Source organism: Mustela lutreola, chromosome 5 (assembly GCF_030435805.1).
Source record: "Mustela lutreola isolate mMusLut2 chromosome 5, mMusLut2.pri, whole genome shotgun sequence".
In the NCBI taxonomy this organism is placed as follows: Eukaryota; Metazoa; Chordata; class Mammalia; order Carnivora; family Mustelidae; genus Mustela; species Mustela lutreola.
Genome location: NC_081294.1, coordinates 17,338,139 through 17,365,263, shown reverse-complemented (window position 1 = coordinate 17,365,263; position 27,125 = coordinate 17,338,139). Strand labels below are relative to the sequence as shown.

Sequence of the window (27,125 nt, the reverse complement as noted above, 5' to 3'; positions counted from 1 at the left end):
TTAGAAAGTATATGAAATCTTACCCCAAAGATACAAATGTAGTGATCTGAAGGGGCACCTGCACCCCAGTGTTTATAGCAGCATGTCTAAAATAGCTAAATGATGGAAAGAGCCATTTGCAGATGTCCATTTGCAGATGAATGGGTAAAGACTTGGTACATATATGCAATGGAATATTACTTGGCCATCAAAAAATGAAATATTGCCATTTGCAATGATGTGGATGGAACTAGAGGGTATTATGCTAAGAGAAATAAGTCAATCAGAGAAAGACAATTATCTATGATCTCACTCATACGTGGAATTCAAGAAAGAAAACAGAGGATCATAGGGGAAGAGGGGAAAAAACAAAACAGGACAAAATCAGAGAGAAAGAAACCATAAGAGACTCTTAATCATAGGAAACAAACTGAGGGCTGCAGGAGATGAGAGGGGAGGGGGGATGTAGTAACTGGGTGATGGACATTAAGGAGGTCATGTGATGTATTGAACACTCGGTGTTATATAAGACTGATGAATCACTGACCTCTACTGTTGAAACTAGTAATACATTATATATTAGCTAATTAAATTTGAATTAAAAAAAAAAAAAAGGAAAGCATAGGAAGTCTAATAAAGTTTGAGTTTTGTTTAGATACAGCACATCCTGCCCTGACAAACTGGGTTACAATGAATCTAGCAAAACAAGTAGGCTTCTGAGTCTTCTATTTTTGTAACAATTATCAAAACCAAATCTCAGCTTAAATCATTGTAACATTCAACCACAGCAACATAAAAGGAAAAAAAAAAAAAAAACCTTGAACTAAAACCACAGTAATTTACACACTAATAACATATCTTTCTCTATTAGCTAAGATTATTTAAACATTCATGGCTATAATTATGATAATTATGGTTACTTCATAACTACCCATAGCATCCATCACTGTTTTGTTTTTTTTTTTTTTTTTTTTTGCATCCATCACTGTTTATGTGGATTCATGAGTATTCTTGCCAATAGTGCTATGTCACGTGGTCATGTTTTTGAGTTTGTGAAATAATCAATGACCAACTCCCTTGGTTCCAGGTAGTGTGAACTGCTATTTATTACAATAATAACTTTCCATAAAAGTGACCTTAGTATAATTCTTGCTTTTACAAAAGTTCATTCTTTCCTTGTAACAGTAGAATTAAACACTCTTCTGTAGACCTAGCTGGATTTAATGAGTCAGGATGACCGGAGTGCTAGTAATTGATTTCTTTTATTCTTTTGGAACTGGTTTTAAGAGTTCTCAAGGCACTTTTGATTTGAAGCTATTCCTTTGATTTCTGTAACAGACAACAAAGCAGCCTCACTGTCAAAACTGTTGACAGGAGGGGACATTGAATCTTTTGCCTCAACTAAAGGATATTATAAAGGTTTCATGGTTAACTTCTAACATCAGCTAATCAAAAATATTTTCTAAGCCCAAATCATTTTTTAAAAAAAATTTCTCATTCAAGAGGCATGTCTTTTACATGTCCATTATGTACTAGGCTCCATAGTAGGTATTAGGATTCCAAAAAGCAAAGATTTTACTGTGAACTGTAGATCATGCTTGCTGCCTCATGGAAACAGCAGAGAAGTGAAACTAGATAGTCTGTGAGCATATGGGAATGAGCTTCTGAAAGAGAAGCTAGTGAGGCCAGTGCTTAATTTGGGCTGCTGTTCTCCTGGGTGCCAAAGGATGTTTCTGACATCCATGGCAAACCTGCAAAGAGCAGCATATGAAGTAATGGTATGTCATAGGGAAGAGACACTGTATTGAAGCAGCGAGAAATGGACAGTGTGGCAAGAGATGAACCTGGAAATGTAGGTAGAGGCCGATTCCCAAAGAACATGAGGGATATAGTGCTGTGGACAAAATCAGATTTACAATTTGAAAAACAAAAAATGTGGCTTAAATACACAAGGTGGATGGCAGGTTGTTATAGCAGGAAACACTGATATATATTATAGTGCTCTAAGTCAAGTGGAAAACAAATTTTTGAACAAAAGTAGTGGCAGATTGGAGAGGACAAACATATTTTAGCAACGCTAAGTCAGTGAAAGAGACTGCCTTGGGTGTAAAATGTGATTAAAAAATGTAGACTGTGACCAAGAAATCAGGCATATCTTGGTTTAGTTAACTTGCAATTTTGTTATGTCAGAAACTGGCCAATATACATGATGATCCAGTCGCTGGCACCTAGAGGCTAATAAGAAATCAAAGTGTCGAGTTAGGCATACAGAGTGAGAGAAAACCCGAAGTGCATGAACCTTTGAAGGCCAAGGAGAGGAAAAGGAGTCCGTAGAGAAGATTAAGAAAGGGTGATCACAGTAGAAAGCCATCGTTGGAGGCAACATGGGGAGAGAGATTTGTATCAACCTCTTAGATGCCTCTAGACAAAGCAGGTGAACATGAGAATCACCTTGCACTCTTGGGGGAAAGACTAGTAAATCAAAAGCTGTGTTGGATGGCTGATGAAAGGTAGCTGTGAGTCTGAAATGCACTACTAGCGAGGAACTAGGCTCAGGGGAAAGCAAGATTTCAGCAAAGGGAAGGAGCTGTGGACGTTTTGTATTCTGTGAAAGTCTAACAGTGAGCAAGTTTGTCTGTGGTACTTCTCAAAGTAGACTGAATCATGTGATGTGGTTTGGGCACAGGCAATAGTGGAAGAAACCAAAAAGAGGTGATATGCAAAGAGCTTAATTTATATTTTACAAACTGTTATGAAATTCAGATATATGTTATTTATTTATTCATTTATTTTTATTTATTTTTTAAAGATTTTATTCATTTGATAGACATAGATCACAAGTAGGCAGAGAGGTAGGCAGAGAGAGAGGAGGCAGCAGCCTCCCCGCTGAGCAGAGAGGCCAATGCGGGGCTGGATCCCAGGACCTCGCAATCACGACCTGAGCTGAAGGCAGAGGCTTTAGCCTACTGAGCCACCCAGGCATCCCTATTCATTTATTTTTATTTCTTAATTATGTTCAGCTAGCCAGCATGTAATAAGTACATCAATAGTTTTTGATGTAGTGTTCAGCAACTCATTAGTTGCATGTAACACCCAGTGCTCATCACAACACGTGCCCTCCTTAACACTCATCACCTGGTTACCCCATCCCCCATCTGCCATCCTCTGAAAACTTCACTTCATTTCTCAGAGTCCAGAGTCTGTCATGGTTTGTCTCCATCGCTGATTTCTTCCCCTTCAGTTTTCCCTCCCTCTGTGTATTCCTTATGACCCACATACATGTTTTTAACTCTTAGATGAGAGGTTCAGACTTGTTACCCCCCAAATTAATTAGCAGAGTCCTGATTTTTGTTGGATAGTAGGTATAACAAACTTCCCAAAGAGGAGGTTTGAGAAGCTGAGGAGTTAAATTTTAGAATATATATTTTAGAATGAAAACACAGATGGATTTCAGACTTTGAACCGTCTTGAAGGAATCCAGATGCCAAGTGGTGATGCATGGCACACCATTGAATGATTTGGACAGAGCAATAATATTTTCAAAATATTATAACCAAAAGATTAATCTCTAGTAATGGGAAGGACATTCTGAAAAGCATTAAGATTGGATTTTGTTTCAATTTGCACCACCAATTATTAGAATTAGAGGGAAACAATAAAATATTACCCTTCATTATAAAGTTGAAGAATTTTAACAATGACCACTTTGATGTGGGCTTCTTATGTGTCAGTTATTATGCTAAGCAATTTATATGCATTACTCATGAGTTAAGGCAAAATGAGTTCCAAGTGATCCCAAGTAATTATGCTCCTACTTTCAATTTGAAATAGCAGGCTTAGAGAGTTTAAGTGACTTGCCAAAATTTTGTTAATTTGAAAGTTATTAAAAAAAAATCCCAATCCAGCTTCAGGTATAAAATCCCACACAAAAAGGGGTTTCTGGCCTCAAATGATCAAAATGTTTGGAGGCTGAGCTTCAGCCACATTTGATCAAGACTCCTCATCCTCTTTCTTGGGATTCACAAGTTTGTGACCTCTTGTGTCTCACTATCTCTAGTCAAGTTTTCCCCAACATGTTGAAATGACTTTGGTAGTTCAGACTTTTGCATCCAGCTTCCAGGGAAGAAGAGAAAAGAGAGCATTTCCCAGAAGTTCTTAACAAACATCTCTGGTTTTATAGGTTTATAGAAATGGGTTATCTTTACACTTCTTAAATATTCAACATTAGCGGGGGGTGGGGGAAGCTTGTATTTGTCAGCTAAACTCGAGCCCACTGCCTTCATAGGAGTTAAGCTTCTTTTAACATAAATGGAAGTGTGAAGGGCATAGTGATATATGACTATCTATGCAGAGAGTTTTAAGCTTAGGTAGGATTCATTGGGGGAGTGGATTACCATACTATTCACTCAAATTACATTATTATTCTTACATAATTGAAATAACTTGCAAAACAATCATATATCTATTTAATTACAGAGTTAGTTCTAGGATCCAACTCTACTGGTTTGTACACACACTCACACACACACACACACACACCCTATACACGTACATATACAATTTGTATTTTTGGGGGATGCCTGGGTGGCTCAGTTGGTTAAGCCGCTGCCTTTAGCTCAGGTCATGATCCTGGGATGGAGTCCTGCATCGGGCTACTTGCTCCGCAGGGAGCCTGCTTCTTCTCCCTCTGCCACTCTGTCTGCCTGTGCTCGCTAGCTTTCTCTCTCTCTCTCTCTCTTTGACAAATAAATAAATAAAATTAAAAAAAAATTGTATTCTTTCTTTTGCTAAAGCTAGTACACACACACACACACACACACACACATAATGGATGGGTAGATGGATGGATAGATAAATACAGATAATCTCTAGATAGACTTTATGTTAGATGACTTTGCCCAACTGTAGTCTAATGTAAGTGTTCTGAGTGTGTTTGGGTTAGGCTAGGCTAAACTATGATGTCCCTTAGGTCAGTAGCTCAGAGGTATTAAATGTATTTTGAACTTATGATAATGTTCAACCTAGGATGTGTTTATCAGCATGTAACCTCATGGTAGGCTGAGAAAGATCTGTAAATGGGTAAAGAGATAAAGATCTTTGTTTTATCCTTAATATGGAAGAATCATCCAATCAAATAAAAACAAATAATTTTAAGAGTATAGAATGTGTGTTAAATAATGAATTACATTAATCGTCCTTAACATCTTGGCTAACTGCATATAATGAAAAGCAATTTTTTTTTTCCCTTAAGGATACAATACCTCATGGAAAAAATACAAAGCTTAGAGAATTATAACTGAAAGCCACTGAATGAATGAATTCCAAACTCATGTATTTCATCATGTTTTCTATGGAATTTTCTGACAGCATCCATGAAAATAATTTCCAATTACATTGGGCACAAAGGAAGCAACAGTGTATCATCACTGGTAATTGGAATTTAGTGTGTCACTGGGAGCAGTCATTAGCATTTTTACTGGTGTATGTGGTATAGAGTTCTTGGCACACAATGCAGAGATAAAGTGCTCATAAAAATGGATTCCCTTATCCATCAAAGTACATTTAAATCACAAGGTGTAAATATGTATAGTCTAAAATATTTAGTATATATCTAGAAGGAAAGTTTTATAACCTTAGAGTGCTTTTGGGTGCTTGTACTGAATACCAAATCCTAAGTGGATGTCAAAGCATTGGGTGTGCCAAGGGCTGCTCTGTAGCCAGGCTGAGGAGAGTCAGAGTTGAGGGCAGTATAAAACCAAATTGCCTGCACTTATCCTAGAAGTATAGTTCAAGAGGGCATACAATCCACTCTGGGAGATTTTTTTTTAAAGATTTATTTATTTGTTTATTTGACAGAGAGAGAGAGAGAGAGAGAGATCACAAGTAGGCAGAGACAGACGGGGGAGAGGAGGGGGTGGGAAGCTGGCTCCCTGCTGAGCAGAAAGCCTGTGCGGGGCTCGACCCCAGAACCCTGAGATCATGACCTGAGCCGAAGGCAGAGGCCTAACCCACTGAGCCACCCAGGCGCCCCAACTCTGGGGGATTTTTATGACATATATCTTTACTAATCTTTAAAAGTTCTGGTTATTTCAAGCAGATTTAACAAGTATACCAACTCTTCTTACTTGGGTCTCTAACAAAGTAGGACAACATTGTTGTAGTCTACTTGTTTGTATTTTAATGTCCTTTAAAACATTTTCCAAAATTACATTTTTTTCTCAAATATAGGAGATAAAGTCCAAATCAGTATAAGAATATTAGGATGGGGCACTTGAGTACAGGAATTGGGCTAGTGTTACATATTTGGGTCTTGTCATCTTATGTGTGGAATAGAATAGAAAGTTAAGTATGTACACATGTTTTGGCCACACACTTAAATAGCACATACTATGTGGAAAACTTATTATAATTTCTTAACTAGCATTAGCTCATTTAATACTGCTAGAAGATGCTAACTATTTTTTCACTTTCTTTTCATAGGAAGAAACTAAAATGGAGAGATTGAGTATTTAGTTTGAAGTCACATGATTGGCTAGAGGTCAATACGATTCAAGTGTAGGCTTTAAGGCTCTAGAGGCAAAAACAATAACCACAATGGTGAGCAATCAGTCTTTCTTAATTGGCGAAATTGTGTAGGACTTGGCTTATCAGACTCATCTACAAAGATTTCAAAACTTTCTGATACCTGGCACATCCACAAACATTTAAGTTAGACTATCTGATGGAAGCCTAGGAATTGATGCTCTCCTTAATCCCTGTGAAAGTTTTATAGGTAGACTTTGTTGATAAAGAGGATAGAAGAACCATTTACAAGTTTAAAGGGCAAATATAGGAAGAGAATCCATAGAAGGAAGCTAAGAGCCAAGTGTTCATGAGTAGTGCAGTGAGGTCTAATGCAAAATTGATTAAAGACCTAGTTACTTTAAAGACTAAACTCACCTGCTGTGCATTCATGCTTAATTTTACTTTATAATTAAATCTGACTTTAGCAGATCTCATGTTTCAATGTGTAATAATATCCTATTCCTTTGTAGGATCTTTTCATGTCTGCGTGTGCGCACACACACACACATGATCTCTAACTTCATTCTAAAAACCCTTCAGCTTTCCATTTCTCTGCTGTTTGATGTACTTTTTTTATGTAATAAAGTGTACATTTTATTTTCCAATCCTATTTGGAAAGAAATGTCTGTGTATTTCATTCTATACCTTTCTAAGTAGAATTGCATTATTTCTTGATTATAATGCAATATATACATAAGGCAAAAGCTGAAAGAAAGTTACATGTCTCTCTTTTTTTTTAAAGATTTTATTTATTTAATTGATAGAGATCACAAGTGGCAGGGAGGCAGGCAGAGAGAGAGGAGGAAGCAGGCTCCCTGCTGAGCAGAGAGCCGGATGCAGGACTCGATCCCAGGACCTTGAGATCATGACCTGAACTGAAGGCAGTGGATTAACCCATTGAGCCACCTGGTGCCCTACTTGTCTCTCTTGATGTGATTTGTCTCTTTTTCGCTATTTATATTTCAGTCTTGTGAAGGGTTAAAATCATCAGCAAAACAACTTATATTAACTCCCCTTGGGTGTGCATTTCATATTGTGGCACAATCTTGCTTATTTGATTTTTTTTTTTAATGCAATACCACTCCTTTTGGTTCTGCTTTCTGAAGTGAAAACGGTGATGTGCTTTAGAAATTCAAGATCAGTTAAACTCACAATGTCGTGTCAAAAAGTACTCTAAAGGCCATAACTAACTGCAAGGTCTCCATTTAGAGTATGGTGTATATAGTATGTGTGTCTTTCAGACGTACCTATAGTACTGTTTGTTTTCAACTGATAAATATTTATTTGGGACTTAGGTCATAACAGACGGGCTGTGAGAAGAATGAATATGGAACTGCTGATGATGTAAAAGATTTTGTAGCCCATGAGAAGAAGCACATAATGAACTGAGTTTCAAAAAATAAAAATGTGTTAAGACTATTGGGAATACAGAGGCATGAACAAAGAATCTGTCTTGGTAGTAGAAAAACAAGCATTCACAGAGGTGACAGGGGAGTTGGGACATCAAGGGTGTGGAATATTTCTTCAAGGGGTGAAGGCTGAAGGGTTCTGGGTAGCAGGACCCCGTGGGCAAGTATACAGAGACAGGAAAGAGCCTTAGCTCTGCCGTAACTAAGTACTTACAGGCTCCGTGTGGGGTGTCTCACAGCACCGTCAGAAACTTAATCTGCAGAGATTCTGAAACCCATCCTTGTCATGCCCATGAGTTTAGGTGATTTTTCTTTCAAGAGGAATAGGAACCTCTTAGGTTTTAAGACCTAAGTGGTTAAAAAAAATAGAGCTTTAAAAAAATTAATTTATTTTGTAAAGGAAAGGGGAGCAATGTGACCAACCTTGTGCTATGGGACAGTGACTCTGAGGCTCCTGTGTGAAAGGCGCTAGAGAGGAAAAAATTAGGATTTTTTTTCAGGCTTGCAATTAGGAAAGTGAGGCCCCAGACCACCTGAGACAATTGTAGGGTGATAAAAAGCAAAGAACATACTGAATGAGTAGAATATTTTTATACAGCTAGGAAATTTTTATTTATTTTTTTTTTTTTTATTTTTTTTTTTTTTTATTTTTTTTTAAAGATTTTTTATTTATTTATTTGACAGAGAGAAAATCACAAGTAGTCGGAGAGGCAGGCAGAGAGAGAGGGAAGCAGGCTCCTGGCTGAGCAGAGAGCCCGATGCGGGACTCGACCCCAGGACCCTGAGATCATGACCTGAGCCGAAGGCAGCGGCTTAACCCACTGAGCCACCCAGGCGTCCCAATTTTTAAAAAAGACTTTATGGAAGCCACAAATTAGATATAATTCACGTATATTTTCTTTTTTTAAAGATTTATTTATTTATTTTAGAGAGATACACAGAGAGAGGGAGAGCATGAGCAGGAGGAGGGGCAGAGGCAGAGGGAGAGAGAAAATATCCAGCAGATTCTCCACTGAGCACAGAGCAGGGCTCGATCCCAGGACGCTGAGATCATGACCTGACCCAAAATCAGGAGTCACTTAACCAACTGAGCCACAGAGGTGCCCCATAATCCACTTATATTTTCAACATATTTCTACCAAGTCTTTTTTTTTTTTTTTTTTAACACCTCAAATGTTAAAAAATGCAAGGGATATAGAATGATCATGCTGGAGGAAGCATTTACCAGAACAAATAGTTTTGCAACACATTCCTTTTTATGGTTGAGAATAGTACCTGGTATATGGTATGTACCACTGAACATTTGTTGAATGAAAGAATAAATTAATCAATCATCAAGTTAATGTCTACTTGGGCAGAAATTGTGAGTTAAGGCTCAGTTCAATTCCAACCTCTCTACCATTTTTTTTTAAAGATCTCATTTATTTATTTGACAGATAGAGATCACAAGTAGGCAGAGAGGCAGGCAGAGAGAGAGGGGGAAGCAGGCTCTCTGCTGAGCACAGAGCCTGATGTGAGGCTCCATCCCAGACCCTGGGATCATAACCAGAGCCGAAGGCCCACTGAGCCACCCAGGCACCCCAACCTCTCTACCATTTTATTTTTTTTTATTATTTTTTTCTTTTCTCTCTACCATTTTATACGAGCCCATTCTTGTTGACAATAAAGGACATCCTCATATTAAAAAACAAAACAAAACAAAACAAAAACAAACAAACAACAAAAAACCCTGAAATCCTATCATATTACAACTGTGAATTTACAAAATGCAACTAATTTTTTGAATATATTTTTACATATATGTACAAGTAAAAATTCTATCTAAATTGGTTCTCATATTAACTTATATCTTATACATATATAGAGAGTGACTGCTTAGATTTAGAATTTAACTATTACTATAAAATAACTCTTTTAGTAGTAGCTGCATTATTAAAAACTACATGAATTAACTTACTATCAATCGGAGGAGTGTTACTGGAAAACTTAAGTAGTTCAGTATTCTCCATTGCATATTGTACATGCTGTCTCCAACTAGATGTAAAAGAATGCTTTCTCGTTGAGTTACATCCTCTCTGCACTTCAGCATTTGGAGTGGTTACATTGTCGCTCTGAATTTGGGTGATAAGAGAATACATCTCAAGATGACTGCTAGGTACAAGCAGAGTACTCCAGTTTTTGTGATTATATTGTTTCCTTGTTGCACACTGAACATGTTTCCAGGGTAACCTCCTGCTCCCACTTCTTGGGTACTGAGTGCTTAATAGGTTCAGGAACTGCTGTGCTATCTAAGCCCTGCAGAAGGTAGTATTTTGAGACTTACATGCTCCAGATGATCAACTGAGTCTTTCCAACGGAGGGAATCTCTGTCTTTGCATTAGTTTGTAAAATGTCAGGGAGCATCTGGCAAAACAAGCTGATATAATGATGTTTAGTTGTTTCCCTGTAAACACCTATGGAGGCACTTCTAAGAGCTCTCAAATTTGATATGGTTCTTAGTGAATAACCTTTTCACTAAACTGAAGATAATTTCTACTATATCTGAGTGGACATTCATTTTTTTAAAGATTTTATTAAAGTTCTATTCGTTAACTCACAATGTAATATTGGTTTCAGGTGCACAGTAGAGTGAGTCAAGACTTCCATATAGCACTTGATACTCATCACAAGTGTCATCCTTAACCCCCATCACCTATTTCACCCTCCCTCTGTCCACTTCCCCTCTGGTAATAATTAGTTTGTCCTCTACAGTTAAGAATCAGTTTCTTGGTTTACCTCTCTCTTTTGTCCCCTATGCTCATTTGTTCCTTAAATTCCACACCTGTGTGAAATCATGTGGTGATTGTCTTCCCTGACTGACTTATTTGGCCCAGAATCATACTCGTTAACTCCATTCATGTCGTTGGAAATGGCGAGATTTCATTCTTATGGTTGAGTAATATTCCCATGTGTGTGTGCGTGTGTGCGCACGCATGTGTGTATGTGAGAGAGAGAGAGGGAAAGCTTCTTTACTCATTCATCAGTCGATGGACTTTCAGCTGTTTTCATCATTGGCTATTGTCGATAATGTTGCTATAACCATCTGCTCAATAAGGACAGAGATGAATAATACAGCATCTCCCCTTTTACATTTTTGTTCTTAACATTAATATGAACATTAACCAAGTATACAGAAAAATAGTTTCCTCCAAAAGTAGTTTTAAATGTTGTATGTTAATTTTTTTTTTAATTTAAACTCAAAAATTTAAAGAGTGAATTAAGAAATATTGCCTATCTTATTCATCTTCGTCTTTCTTATTAAGCATAGGTGAGAGTTAGGTTAACGTTTATTGAATTTGTCACTAAACATTTCTTAGCAGACATACTACCTTTTTCTTCAAATATATCCTTAAAGAAGAACTACTCACAACTATTTAATTACAACATTTATACTTAGGATTGGGTAATTATTTAATATTTGTAGACTGCCGATATAGCACATGTGCAATGCAGTGCTAGTAATGATATAGGTCAAACCAGGAAAATCACTGTGTGACAGAAAGGAGGAAAGAAGGGAAGTCACTCTTGCAACACTTCATTCCTATAGCATAAAGGATAACATACTTTTGATGGATATCTAATATAGGTCCTTAATGCCTATTTGTCAAATAATTATTAATGATGTTGCAAATATTGATAATGATGATCATGATGGTGATAGTGTATGATAAGGAATGTTATCAGTCTTGACATCTCAGAAATAGGTGCCTACTTTTCTTCTAGAAGTTTCCTTTCCTGGAAAAGACTGTTGAAATAAAACCTATCATTCATGTCTTGAAATAGCTAGAATTCACCAAAACATTCTTAAGATTAAAACATTTGGTATTGAATGTCTACTCAATCCCATTTGATATTGAATGTCTATTGAAAGTTATCATTTTTAAATTTCTTTTTTTACTAACCTGACAAACAGACAAAATGGTAGGGGGGGAAGAGATGTTTCATTCTCTTAGTTGACAAGTAAACTAAGATTGGGTTTGTTCCAGTTTTGTACCACCTGAAGTGTAAAGCCTGAATGAATAATTGACTGGAAAGGAGAAACCCTTTGTTCCCAAAATTAAGAAGTCACTTTGAGTGCCTCTAAGAATAGGAGCATTCTGTCCATTTTCTAACTTTGGGTGTACGTATCCCTCCCTTTGTGCAACGTATTGATTTTACTTATATTGAACTTGATCATTTTGATTTTACTTTGTTCTCAACTCAGTATAGTAATGCTGAACAGGATATGAAGATATAGTCAAAAAGGTCTTAGAGAAAGACTTAACTATGACCATGACTATATAAGACAAAAATACAAGTAAAATCTCCTTTTAACTTCTCTTAGTGAAAACACGAGAAAAGATACAGAGATTTTGAATTGCCTTTAATGTTTTCTTATGTCACTGAATCCTTAGGTTAATTCAGTCCTGAGACCTAGAGGTGTTCTTGTAGCTATAATTGCAATTATTTTTGGATCCTCAATTTCTCAGATATTCCGTCCTAATTAAAGTCTTCCTAATGGTAGTATGTAGTTGTTGATTTTTAAATAACAATGCAAGTTACTTACAGCCTCTAAAGTTCAGTAAACCTTCAAACCTTTTAGCTTCTCTATTGATAACCCAATCATGCAATTAAAGCATCTATAGTAAGCAGATGAGCTAATGTAAGCAGTGTCATGTTTCTTTTGGTGTATAAATCAATAAAGCTATCATGATGACTTTCAGTTCAATCATCTAGCTACTGGAAATGAACACAGCTTTTAAAATAGATTTTTAAAATATGTATCATTTGCACTAACAGCTATATCGTTGCCCAACATTTTGGTTATAATAGTTACATCATTCTCAGTGGCATCGTATATACACAGAATCATTGAGTAATGCCAAATTGAAAAAACAAAATGGAGTCCATCAGATTTAAAAAAAACAAAAACAAAAACAACAACAACAAAAAAACACATGACCTTGAGCTCTAAAAAACAAATATGCTAGAGTCACACTGTCTTATTTTCCAGGTGCATATGTGCTCCAGGTCAAGGCCACAGACGCGGATGACCCGACCTATGGAAACAGTGCCAGAGTCGTTTATAGCATTCTTCAGGGACAACCTTATTTCTCTATTGATCCCAAGACAGGTAAATTTTTTATTAGAGACAACATCATCACCACCCCTTTCAAATATTTAAATGTTAATTAAATCTTGGCATGGGAAGTTCCCTATTCTAAAAATGCAGTAAAGATTCGGTGTGCTGTACATTACGCAAAGGAAGATAGGATCTTACCTTATGGCTGCAGAACCAATTCCTCGGGATGGAACCTTGTGTAAATGTACGCTATTTCACATGGATGTGTTAAGTCCCAACCCCAAGTTAGAGATACTTGGATAATTTACTTTAAATTTTCAAAAAGCCTGGTCATATTTTTCTTTTTGATTCTTCTGGATAAAATAACTTTAAGTTTCAGATTTCCTTGTTTGGGTTCAATTATAGGCAGTTTGGGGTCTTAATGACATGTGGTAAGATCATGGGGCCTCTATTGCTGTCTTTTTGTTTTGTTTTGTTTTGTTTTTTCCTAAGATTTTATATATTTGACAGACGGAGCTCACAAGCAGGCAGAGAAGCAGGCAGAGAGAGGAGGAAGCAGGCTCCCCGCTGAGCAGAGAGCCCAATGCTGGGTCTGATCCCAGGACCCTGGGATCATGACCTGAGCCAAAGCAGAGGCTTTAACCCACTGAGTCACCCAGGTGCCCCAATTGCTGTATTTATCAAGAGCTATGGATAATTAATTTGGATTTGCATTAATAGAGACGTAGCTTCCAGCAGAGGAGAGAAGAGGGTTGACAACCTCAAAACACCCACATCACTAATTCTTCTGGTCTATGCTTTTGAAGCTGGTCTAATTTTTAAGTCAGAACATTTGAATGGCACTTTTTGGAGTCAAATATATGAGAATCTTTGGAAAATATAGAAAGGGAAGGATACTATGCACATAGAAAATTTTCTCTTCCCTTAGAGCCGGTCTGCCTCGTCTAGAGAATCTGTTTTTTTGAACGCTAGGTAGTTTTCAAAGAGATCTGACCATGCTGACCATCAAAATAGGTATTCTGTGTCACACTTAAAACAGAACTCCACAATGATAGCTATTTTATAAACTATTACATGGCACATATATTGCAGACTGAATTCAAAACTAGTTATTACATTAGGTTGCAATACACTTGATCTTAGCCAAAAGGCCGAGAAGCGATACATTAGGTTGCAATAATGAAATAAATTGTTAATGTGCTAATGTTACTTTTTAAATTGGTAAATACATTTTAAAGAGCAATATCAATTTGAAAAGTCTTAATTTCAGACACTATGCATTCAAATAGGCTTCACATTTCAAAATTAACACGTCCCCATAAGTATTTGCTGAAATTTGGAATACCAATTAGATATAGGTTAATTAATAATTAGCCATGTTTTAATGTCACCTAGAAACAGAAAGTCAATTAATTAGGAATAGAGAACCTGCAAAAACTTTCTGCAAATGAACCTGCTATTCTCTAATTTCCTACTCTTCTCATTAAGCCCACAGAGGGAGAGAAATCAGCAAGAAGTTATGGGAATAAGGCAGGAAGTTGGTTCCTTTTGTAAACCTAAAAAAAAAAAAAAAATAGCTTATAATAAGGACAGAATCAGTCCTGTAGGAAGGGACTCTGGAAAGGTTTGTTTAGGACATAGAAGCTCTTTTGGTTTGGAAAGAGTGTCAGAAACCAAAAGTCAGAATGTCAGATGAGTGTGTGATGGGGAAGTTACACCTACAATATGAAGTATTTTTAAAAAGTATGGCAATCAGGATAAGATATTTGGCAGTATCATTGTTAAGGAACTTCTATGGTCGCTGTTTCACCATGGGGAATCCTATATATTTGTAGGGAAAAATTGTTGAAGGAAGAATTGGGGAAGTTGTTCAATGACATTTATCATGGTACAAAACTCCAGGAGTATGAAGGATTGGACAACAGGCTGAATATATAAACAAATATTGGAGGGAGGGAAATTACATAAACTAAAATAAATCCTTTTTATCAGATGACAAAATTATGGGTTATTTCTTCTTCTATAATTACCCATCTTTTCCAAATTTCACATCATGGATAATCTAACTAGAAAGAGAATTAAGAGCAGTATATGTGTCTTACATCTCTTCAGCCTCTGAGAATCACTCCTCAGAGTCAGAGACGATGGGAAAAAGAAAAAGGAGGGTGTGCAGAGATTGGTGGAGGGGAGGTTGGCTGTTAGAGTACACTTAGCGGGTTGTAGTGATTAATTCTACAGAACAGGTGCGTTTATATAAACTCAGAATAAGGCGACAGAAGAAAGATGAAGGGATTAATATTGATGAAATAACTATAGATACAGTCAGTATCTAACTGAACGGTGAGAGAAAATCATACAAAAATGAATTTAAGCATAGACCATAGATTAAGAATAAAATAGTTACCGTCGACTTAATACCAGACAATAATTTTTGAGTCAAAACACTTTCTGTCCCTCTGGCTTTACTTGTTCAATATCAGCTTCAGATTAATTCTAGTGCCTTCAGAAAGTATTATCTTACAGGAGAATATGTATATTCATAGTATGCCTTTAATAACTATGTATTTATATTTTATGTAATGCTTATTATTTAGAACTAAAGGTGAAACAATTCTGGCATAAACAATGAAATAGATTTTTTGAGGCATTGATTTTCACTGGAGACAGAAGTCTTGATACTAACAATGCCTCAGACCACTAGACAGGAAAAGAGTGGATGAGGAGGCACTTCATTAATAGAATGATAACTAGTTCTTCATGCACAGAGACCATTAAGAAGACTTTTTGTCAAATTTATCACCTTGTGGTACATAAGAGTAAATCAAAAATCAAGGATAATTGCAATTTCTCAGAAATAGTCTCCATTTGTTCCAGCCATCTAGCTTCCTTTTATGATTCCTTTTGCTGTTAGGAAATAAAATGCATGAAAAACTAATATTATCTAAAATTTTCCACCTTTGAGTGTAGCATTCACTTTAAAATAATTTTTAGATGAAGAACCTCATCAGAATTTCTTGTGCCTAAATATTTATGAAGAGATAAATATAACCATTTATTATCCATTTAGAATGAGAAAATAGAAGACATTTCCTTAGTGATACTGCTTTTTGACAAATATTCCTAGCATCCCTATGCAAGTGAATACAGGAGGCTTATTTGTAGGGAATATAAATTGACGCATTCTATGAAATAAGTTTGGAAATAATCGTTCTCTTTAAAATTGGCTGATTTGGCAATTATCCAGCTGAACTATGAAATTATTTACTGTGAATTAAAATTCACATACATTTGTGTGTGTGTGTATACACACACATAGAGAATTACTTCAAGTTATTATTAAATATTTTAAAAAACCTCAAGTGTGATGAATCTATGACACTTTTTAAAGATCTATTTGTTTATTTGGAAGAGAGTGTGCATGAAAGAGGGGGGATGGGTGGAGGAAGAGAGATTCTCAAGCAGATTCCCCAGTGAGCACACAACCTTGAGATCATGACCCAAGCTGAAATCAAAAGTCAAGCAAAGAGGGTCAATTATCCTATGGTTTCACTTACTTGTGGAGCATAAGGAATAACATGGAGGACATTGGGAGAAGGAGACGAGAAGCGAGTTGGGGGAAACTGGAGGGGGGGACAAACCATGAAAGACTGTGGACTCTGAGAAACAAACTGAGGGTTTTAGAGGGAATGTGGGTGAGGGGTTGGGTGAGCCAGGTGGTGGGTATTAAGGAGGGCATGTATTGCATGGGGCATGGGTGTAATGCATAAACGATGAATATTGGAATGCTGAAAAATAAAGTTTAATATAAAAAGTCAGATATTTAACCGACTAAGCCACCCAGGTGCCCCAAATTTATGACATTAAATAAAGTTTATATTCATTATACTTATTATCTATAAAACATTAAAGTGTTATATTAGCATATATTTTGTATATTTTATATTTAATGTTTTTATGCATTAGAAAAACATCTATAATCTATAAAACATTAAACATAGGCGTTACAATATTTTATAAAATTTTATCCAGTGCATAAAATCAGGATGCTAAATATCTCTATAACATTGATAATAGAATTATTTAGGAAAACAAATTTTACTATAAAATATTGACCTTATGTCTTAATTTATGCTCAAAATTCTTTTACAATATTTAAATTGTTCCTAAATGATTAAAAAAAACTAGTGTGCATTGGGTAACTAGATATATATCATGTGGTGATGATATGTACCATTTTTCCAAATAATCTGACCCCTTATTGAGAGAACATCATTATTTATTTTACCTCAAAATTTTTCAAACCTATAAACTTTAAATGATTTTGTTGTCATAAAATATACATAACATAAAATTTACCATATTAACCATTTTAAGCGAACAGTGTAGTAGCATTAAGCACATTCATCTTGATGGGACACCTGGGTGGCTCAGTTGGTTAAGCATCTGCCTTACACTCATGTCTTGATCCCAGAGTCCTAGTATTGAGTCCCACATTGGGCTTCTTGCTCAGCAGGGAGTCTGCTTCTCTTTCTGCCTGCTGCTTCCCTGCTTGTGCTCTCTATCTCTCTCTCAAACAAATGAATAAAATCTCTAAAAAAAAAATCACATTTTTCACAACTACCACTGCTATCCATCTCGAGAGCTTTTTTATTGATATCTTTTCATTTATATATATTATCAAAAACGACATATATTTATAAGGTTTTTTTCTATTTTATGCATTTATATATGCCTTTATAGAATCCATATGAAAACAGTTGAATGAGGCTAGAGTTGAATGGACAAGCTGCATTTTTTCCCTTTTATTCACCATTCAACTATTTATTTCATGCTCTGTAACTCTGTCTTAGGCTCTGTTTAGGGAAATCTGAAAAATGTTGCTGTGAGAACAGACACTTCCTCAAGATTTTTACTCTTTGAGTCTGACTATCACCTTTTATTCAGGAATTATAATCTCCAGGCCTGTGTCTTAAGTGAAACTTCCTCTCTGATTCTGACTGATACTTACTCTTTTAGGTCTTTAACAAAGTGTTGGTGTTTTAAAGCTGCAGAGTATAATTGAAACATGGGTTAGACTATATTTTGAGCCAATTTTGATATTACTACATAAATACTTACAATATTTCATGACTTGAAATGCTTTTGATATTAATTCAGAGTAAAGTCTGAGAGATTCATATACGTTAGTGCTGAGGTGCTGATGAAAGAAAGAGTATCATCTTTATTCGAGGGCAGGTTAAGAGGGGTTACGTACGCAAAGTCGTCATGCCTCTAATACTTTCTGCATTTAGACCAGGTCTGATTATGGGCATAGTGAGAGCAAGGAGAGCAATAATGCTAATAAATACAAGGCAGGACAAATAAGTCAAGGAAATAGATAATTATTAAGCTATTACATCCCATATTACCTATTTTGTAATATTTTAGTTATGGGTAGTAAAACTGCATGACTAAAAACATGCTCCCATGAATGGTTTCCTTGTATTCTGCCTCCCCTCACTTCCCGAGAACTCAGCATGAACTTCGCTTGCCTTATTTTAGACATCATGGAGTGCACACATCAGCAGATAGAACTGAGAACGTTTGGCTTTAAAAGGAAAATACTCCAGGGGCATGTGATACAAGACTTGAGGAAGTTGTAGAACTGTTATGAAGTAGAGGAAGTGGTTGTATTCTGTGCCACTTGAGAGGAAAAGGGCTATCATAGCTGGCTGAGTTACAGGAAGAAAGAATTTTGGCTTCAGGTACATATAAGAGGATGTCAGTACTTGTCCCTAAATAAGAGGCATGCCTCGCGAGATTGTGAGTTTCCTATTGGTGGAAGTGTTAAAGAGATAATGAGCAAGGAGCTGGTGGTGCTGGATCTATTTATTCATGGGGTGAATGTCAATGTAGAACCAATGGCCTCACAGGTGTTTTGCTAGTAGGATACCAAGATGAGTCAAGTAGATCCTCAAGTGGGTCCCCATCCACTGGAGGGAGGCCACCAGGTCCTCAGAAGATGACAGTTGAATTTTGTAGGATGAAATTCTCTGATATGTAGAATGACTGCTGAGCACTGATACAGACTGAGAGAAGAACTTCCTAAGGAAAGAGGTCCTAGGAAGTGTCTTCTGAGTCCTAAAGCAAGGTCAAGGTGTGTTATAGGTGGGAAGAAGGTCTCCAAATTTTTTTCCTACTGAAGGTAACCTGATAATTCTTCTTGTCCTTAAAATACATTATTGAGTTATTGGCAACAACATTTTTTAAAATTATACACTTCATCTGTGTAGTGATAGACACAACAGTTTTGTTAATATTTCTAAAGATTGCACTTGCTCTTAAAAACCCCATTTCACATTTTAAAATTTTAGATTAATTTAAGACTGTAATGAAAAAAAAACTCAGTAGCTTTTCATATAAATTGCTGCAAAACCAGGACTTGTACAAGTGTTTTAAAATACAATTTAGCTGTAAAAAAATAAAAAGCAACTTTACATTGTGATAAAGTTAAGATTACCATCTTTACCTATAATTATTATTTTTTATTCTACCATCTATTAGCAGTTCCTAAAAGACCCGGGCATTATGATATATTTGCTAATGCCTCCTCCAGATTCATAATTTAAAAAGTCAGTCATGACATGGCCAGCATTGGAGTGTGTTATCTACTAAGGCTTATTATTTTCAGATGCAAAAGTAGCATTTAATCATTTTTTTTCATAACGTACTAGCTACCATATACATATGTCTATACTAACAACTCCATCTCATTCAAAATTACATCAAGAATATTTTCATTAAAAAAAAGAATATTTTTCATGATCAACCGTCAATAATGACCAAGACTGCTAGTAATATATTCAATCATTATCTCTCTTGAAGGGTATATGGTAACTTTCCATGTGTGACCTAAGCTTATTGCTGTATGTCAATTTGTGTATTTTATTAATATTTACTGTGTGTCTACTATATGCTTCACATTGTTCTAGAACTAAGTTTCCTACAGGGAAAACAAAATAATGACAAAATCCCCACCTTCAGGAATATTCACTTTATTTGGGAAAACACAAAACAAACACAATAAGCAAGCAAAATATTAGTGTTTTGATAGCAGGGCTATCAAAGGCTGAGGGCTAAGAAGAAAATGATAAGTAGAGAGAGAGAGAGTGTTGGAAGGGCTGGGGAGGGTTATGTGTGGTATGCAGGATAATGATTTTCAAACATGTCTATGCCCTGATCCCTGGGACATGTGATTATGTTGTATTACATAAGGAAGAGGAATTAAAGTAGCAGATGGAATTAGGGTTGCTACTTACCTGCCCACAAGGTGGGGAGATTATCCTGTATTATCTATGTGGGCCCAGTTTAATTACATGTCTTCTTAAAGTGTAAGAAGGAGGTCAACAAGTCAGAGTCCAAGAAAGATTAAAAGATGCTATGCTGCTACCTTAGAAGTGGAGAAAGAAAACCAGGAGCCAGAGAAGTCAGACATCTTTTAGAAGATAAAAACCCTTCAAAAAGGAATAAATGCATCTAGCCACAACCTGAATTTTGGCTCTCAAGATCCATGTTGGACTTCTGGCCTCCCTAACCATAGGATAATAAGTTTGTCTTGTTTTTACGCCACTTAGTCTGTGGCAATTTGTTACAGAAGCAATAGGAAGTGAAATCAGTATAGAATTTTAGATAGAATGATCAAGAAAGTCCTATGAAAAGGGCTTTGAGAAAAGATATGAAGGAAGTAGAGGAGCTGTTCATGAGTAAACGATAGGAAGAATATTGCCCACAGAGGGAAGAGAATGTCCAAAGCTCTGGTGACCAAAGAAGGAGGTGTGAAAAATAAGGTCAGAGAGTTAAGTGGGAAGTTGGAGATGATGTGAAGTATTCACTCTGAGTGACTTGGGTTTCAGAGTAGAGGGGGAGTGCTGTGTGGTTCACACTCTTACCTCAACACTATGCTTTCCCTTTTAAGAACAGACTAGTGATAAAAAAACAAAACAAAACAAAACAAAACAAAAAAAAACACACAAAAAAACAGACTAGTGAACCAGGACTTCTTTGGACTCTAATCCTCAGTGAGTGGAGAATAGAGCAATTTGTCCATTATTCTCTCTCTTGATCTCTCAAAATAGTCTCAAATTAATAATTAACATTTTTCCAGCTTTACTGGGAAATAATAGACATAGAACATCATGTAATTTTAAGATATACAGTGCATTGATTTGATACATTTAATATTGCAAAATGATTACCACCGCAGTGTTAGTCAACACCTACATTACATCACATATTTTTGTTTCTTTACTGGGGTGAGAACTTTTAAGGGATACTCTCTTAGAAACCTTTAAGAATATAATATAGTAATATTAAGTGTAATCACCACGCTGTACATTAGATCTCCAGAAGGTATCCATCCCATAACTCCAAGTTTGTGTCTTTGACCAACTCCCATTTCGCCTACTCCACAGCTCCTGGTAACCACCATTTTATTCTGTTTCACTGAGTTCAGCTGTTTTAGAGTCTACATATAAATAATATTATAGAATATTCATTTTATCTCTCTTATTTCACTTAGCATAATACCCTCAAGGTCCATCCATGCTATTGCAAATGGATGGGAAATGGATGTGTGCAAATGGATGTGTGTGTGTGTGTGTGTATCATATCTTCTGTACCCAGTCATCTATTGATGAACATTTAGGTTGTTTCTGTATCTTGGCGTTTTGTGAATAATCCAACAATGACCATGAAGGTGCAGATACTTCTTTGAGATCCTGTTTTCATTCCCCCTGGATATATGCAAAAAAGTGAAATCAATGAAAAATATGGTAATTCTATTTTTTTAATTTTTTTGAGGAACCTGTACAGAATTTTCCATGGTAGATGCACTAATTTTCATCCCTACCAACACTGCACAAGTGTTTCCTTTCCTCCATATTTGCCAACATTTGCTATCTCTTGTCTTTTTTGTTGATAATCATTCTAACAAGTGCGAGGTGATAATCCTTTGATTTTCATTTTTCTGATGATTATTGATGTTGAGTACTTTTTCTTGTATGTGTTGGCTATTTGTATAATGTATTTTGGGAAAAAATGTCTGTTTAGATCCTCTGCCTATTTTCATATCAGATTGTTCCTTTTTTTGTTACTGAGTTGTATGAGTTCTTTCACATTTTGGCTATTAACCCCTTAGCAGATATGTGGTTTGCAAATGTTTTCTCTCATTCCATAGACTGTCTTTTCATTTTGTTGATTGTTTCTTCTGCTGTGCAGAAACACTTTAGTTGGATTTCACTTTTTGATTTTCAAGATGATTCCCAGAGGGTTTATTTGTCTTTGGAATCACTGTGGTTTCTTCTTATTTCCCCCTCTTTGGTCTTATTTTACCCATCCTTCCCCATAGCAGTAAGCTGCAGCCACATGGGCTCTTCTGGTATGCTTTGAAGGGACCATTCCTGCTCCTACAGAGTATTCTCCTGCTTCCCTCTCTGGGATGTTCCTTCTTCTATTCTTTCCAAGCCTATCTCCTCCACTTCTCAGAGACTGTGACTCTAAAGGCTTTCCTCAGAGATGACTTTTCCAACATCACTGTCCAAGACGCTTGATTTCATTTTCCTCATTACACTAATCAACATCTGAAATTAGGTTAATTATTTAAGTGTTTCTTTATGGTCTCCTCAACACTCCCACAAACACATGCCCCTTAATAGACATTCCATGAAAGTGCCTTGTAGGGAGACTGTATCAATGATTATCTAGATGGAAGCAAGACACCTAGTTGAGTAATTTGAGATTAGTTTAACAAAAGACTACATTTTGAAGTGCAAGCAGACTGAAGGGAAATCATGCAGGATGGGGCAGAATGTGGAGAAAATATAACAGGTGTCTGTGGTCACCACTCCAAAACTGAAAGAATGATAGGGTCCTTGAGACCCATGCAACTGTGTGGGGAGGGCCAAAGCAGGAGACTGTGCGATGCGGGGGTATCCATGCAAAGAAAACCGCACCTCATTCTCCTTATACCATTCAGTGTCCTGCCAGTTGGTCTATTAAAACTGACAGAGAGCAGAGAGAAGTCTACAAAAGTGTATAGAGTGAATAAGTGTGTAAAGTGTAAGTAAATGTATAAAGTGGCAGATGGAAGAGTGTTCACCATTATACCATCATATATGATAACAGTGTCTGAATGAAACTATATTTTAGGACGAATGCTGACTGAATCTAGTGTTCCATGTCTCAGTCCTGTAGTTCAATCCTTAACTCAAGAAATAACACATATAAAACCATATGATGAATTAACACATGTAATATTTTATGATTTTCCATAGAGAATATTGTGTTATTCTCATCTTAAAAAATGTTATCAGAGTATTTAACCCATATTTGCAAAATAAGCTGAGATCCACCAAGACTAGGAGGCTTGATACAACATAAGGGTCATTGCAAAGACAGAATATATCCCTTGGCAGACTAGTGTCCTTTGATGTATTATTTTAAGTTTATAACTCTCTCAACCATATATTTCCATTCATTCTGGCAGAAATAAAATTCTGCTATTTTTCTTTTTCCTGTATTTACTCTATATCTCAGTTATGTATGCTGGAAGGTTCATTAGGTACAAGACATTCAAATCATACCAGGATTCATTATACACTTGCCTACCCACTCTTTTGTTCTATTAAATAAGATTTACTTCAGAATTATAGCTAATTAATTAAATTTTGTGGTATTGCCACTGTGGAGTATTTGGACTGTCCTGCAAAATGCATATTTTAGGCTTCAGCTATTATCATATGAGGCTGTTTCTGTATCTTTATATACAAATACTAAGAAATAGAGATGAGCACATGAACTTAAACCTAAGACCCAAAATAGCAGAATGTAACATTTCTTTCTGCTTGTTACATTCTACTCTTAGAGTTTTTAAACTCCGTTCTTGGCAAGATTCCTCCTTGCTCAAGATCATGCAATCCATTTTGATTTGTTTGGTTTTAAATATTAGGCAGTTGGTAAACAGTGGGTGGTCCATAAGAAGAGTAACTTCTTGGAAAGAAGACTATTTTTCACCAGGCTTTTTCAATAGACCACAGTGTTTTAAGATTCTGTTCTTACATTTGAATTTCGTAGTCTGCCAGGTTCTACTCTGAAAAATCATCCCAGATTCTTCTCTGAAAAACCATCTACAAATATCGTATTTGACTTGTCTGAGGTAGTGGCTCTTGAATGGAAATGGTGGTGGGAGAGGGGAAGCACATCATGGCCACCAGTAGTTTTCATTGGAACTGCATATGCAACACTTTCCTCTCTCTAAAGGAGGGCTAGAAGCAGCAAGTAGGTCACCTATCAGACACAAGGTGGAACAGGAAGTCAGGGCAGTTGGAAATCGTGATAACAACTATAACAACTTACCTGAAACAAAACAAAACTCACCTTAAATAAGTCTGGTAATGCCTGCGTGTTCTTTATCTTAGCATCTTAATGTATGTATATCAATATATATGATATATAAAATATAAATTTTATATTTATACATTTATATATTAGAAATGAATTGGGTAGGGGTGCCTGGGTGGCTCAGTTGGTTAAGCGACTGCCTTTGGCTGAGGTCATGATCCTGGAGTCCTGGGATCGAGTCCCTTATCAGGCTCCCTGTTCAGCAGGGGATTTGCTTATCCCATTGACCTCTCTCCTCCCATGCTCTCTCTCTCTCTCATTCTCTCTCTCTCTCTTTCAAATAAATAAATAAAATCTTAAAAAAAAAGAAATGAGTTGGATAAGTAAAAATTATGTATAAATATACATAATTACAAGTATCAATATATACATGTATATAATTTTTGTATTGCAAATAAACTGAGTAAAGATCTGGTCAGCAAAAGGACAAGAAAGCATGCATATAAATTAAACCAAGGAATTTATCTAGAAAACATAAACATTCTAAGGCAGGCAGAAATCAGGTACCTTAAGCCGTGCGACCAAGTCACTAAGACGGCAGAGATGAAGAATCTTAAGAGACTTAGAAATGAAACATCAAGGATCTGAGCTAAAGAGAGGAAAATAATAGAGTGTCAGTACCAATGCATGAATAAACAGCAGTAGCAAAAAACTGGAGCTTGTCTTTTCTGCCACCATTTCCTGCCAAGGGTCAGAAGAAATCCTATATTGTAGTTAAATCTAAATTAACAACAGAACAGCATTTGGCAAGTTAATAGTGGAAAGTATAGATAAAATGTGGATGTATATTCAGTTTATGAATTGGATGTTATACTTCATGTTGGTGTTCAATATTATATTTGTTAGTTATATATGCTACTTTATATGAAAAATGACACTATCTAAGGTACATGGGTTTAAGACAACTGCTCTGCAGTCTTTCCCTAAAACTATTGTCTATAGGTTGGAATTTGGTACAAAATGTATCCATAATTGTACTTACAACAAATCAAGAAGGTCTTAGATATTTCACTATGGATAAATATAAATATAAATTAGTTCTATACTTGGACACAAGAGCATAAAATGAGTAGGATATTTCAATATGCATATATGCTGGATGATTCATGATTTTAAACTTAATTATACATATACTCATTCATTCATTCATTCGGTCAGTCATTCAACTAGTCAGTTGGTTGACACATTCTAATTGAGTTCCTTCTAAATGCAGACACTGCCCTAGAGGCTGGAGTAACTTGGTGATAAGAGAGACGAGGTCCCTGTAGTAGTAAAGCTTAATGAGATCTAAGTGAAAAACTCTGTGGCTAAAATAATTAAAAGGTATCCTGAGAGATGAAATAAAATACATGGAGGAGATATGTTATGTGTTTAAAAAGTAAAGTAATAAATGTATTTTATAAAAATAAAGAATAGAGAAGAAAATAGCATTCTTTAGAAACTTCACACTCACTGTAACCACTGATTTTTTCATGTATATTTGCTCTATATTGTTTAACAATTCCATTCCCTTTTTTAAAATTTTATTTCTTTTCAGTGTTCCAGCATTCATTATTTATGCACCACACCCAGTGCCCCATGCAATATGTGCCCTCCATAATACCCACCACCAGGCTCACCCATCCCTCCCCCCTCTCTTTTACAACCCTCAATTTGTTTCTCAGAGTCCATAGTTTCTCGTGGTTTGTCTCCCCCTCCAATTTCCCCCAACTCACTTCTCTCCATCTCTCAATGTCCTCCGTGTTATTCCTTATGCTCCACAAGTAAGTGAAACCATATGATAATCGACTCTGCTTGACTTATTTCACTCAGCATATTCTCCTCCAGTCCTGTCCATGTTGCTACAAAAGCTGGGTATTCATCCTTTCTGATGGAGGCATAATACTCCATTATATATATGGACCACATCTTCCTTATCCATTCGTCCGTTGAAGGGCATCTTGGTTCTTTCCACATTTTGGCAACCGTGGCCATTGCTGCTATGAACATTGGGGTACAGATGGTCCTTCTTTTCACTACATCAGTATCGTTGGGGTAAATTCCCAGTAGTGCAATTGCAGGGTGATAAGGAAGCTCTATTTTTAATTTCTTAAGGAATCCCCACACTATTTTCCAAAGTGGCTGCACCATATTGCATTCCCACCAACAGTGTAAAAGGGTTCCGCTTTCTCCACACCCTCTCCAACACAGGTTGTTCACTGTCTTGTTAATTTTGGCCTTTCTAACGGGCGTAAGGTGGTATCTCAATGTAGTTTTGATCTGAATCTCCCTGATGGCTAATGATGATGAATATTTTTTCATGTGTCTATTAGCTATTTGTATGTCTTCTTTGGAGAAGTGTCTGTTTGTGTCTTCTGCACGTTTTTTGACGTGATTATCTGTTTTGTGTGTGTTGAGTTTGAGGAGTCCATTCCCTTTTAAAGATAGAATTGTTCTGTATAAATCATGTCTGACTTGGTTGACTTAGTGAACAATGACTGTCTTTTAGAGCTGATACATTGTTTTTTGACCATATTCCACAATGCTACAGCGTTTCATTATATGGCTGCTACCATAATATTTTAAATTATATCCTAAGCATTGGACATTTTGAGTGTTTCACTTTTTGAAAGATACACAATTTTGATAGCATGTCT

The 27,125-nt window shown here is 36.2% G+C and overlaps 1 protein-coding gene and 1 pseudogene across 2 annotated transcripts in view; one reads left to right on the top strand and one right to left on the bottom strand.

The window, feature by feature from the left end:
* CDH12 (cadherin 12) overlaps positions 1–27,125 on the top strand; it is a 1,003,438-nt gene that overhangs the window by 900,605 nt on the left and 75,708 nt on the right. For both annotated transcript variants that reach the window (XM_059173699.1, XM_059173700.1), the window contains one exon: positions 12,985–13,104. In XM_059173699.1, coding sequence (XP_059029682.1) covers positions 12,985–13,104 — 120 coding nt within the window. The remainder of the gene's footprint in view (positions 1–12,984; positions 13,105–27,125) is intronic.
* Positions 14,090–14,216, bottom strand: LOC131832752 (U2 spliceosomal RNA; annotated as a pseudogene).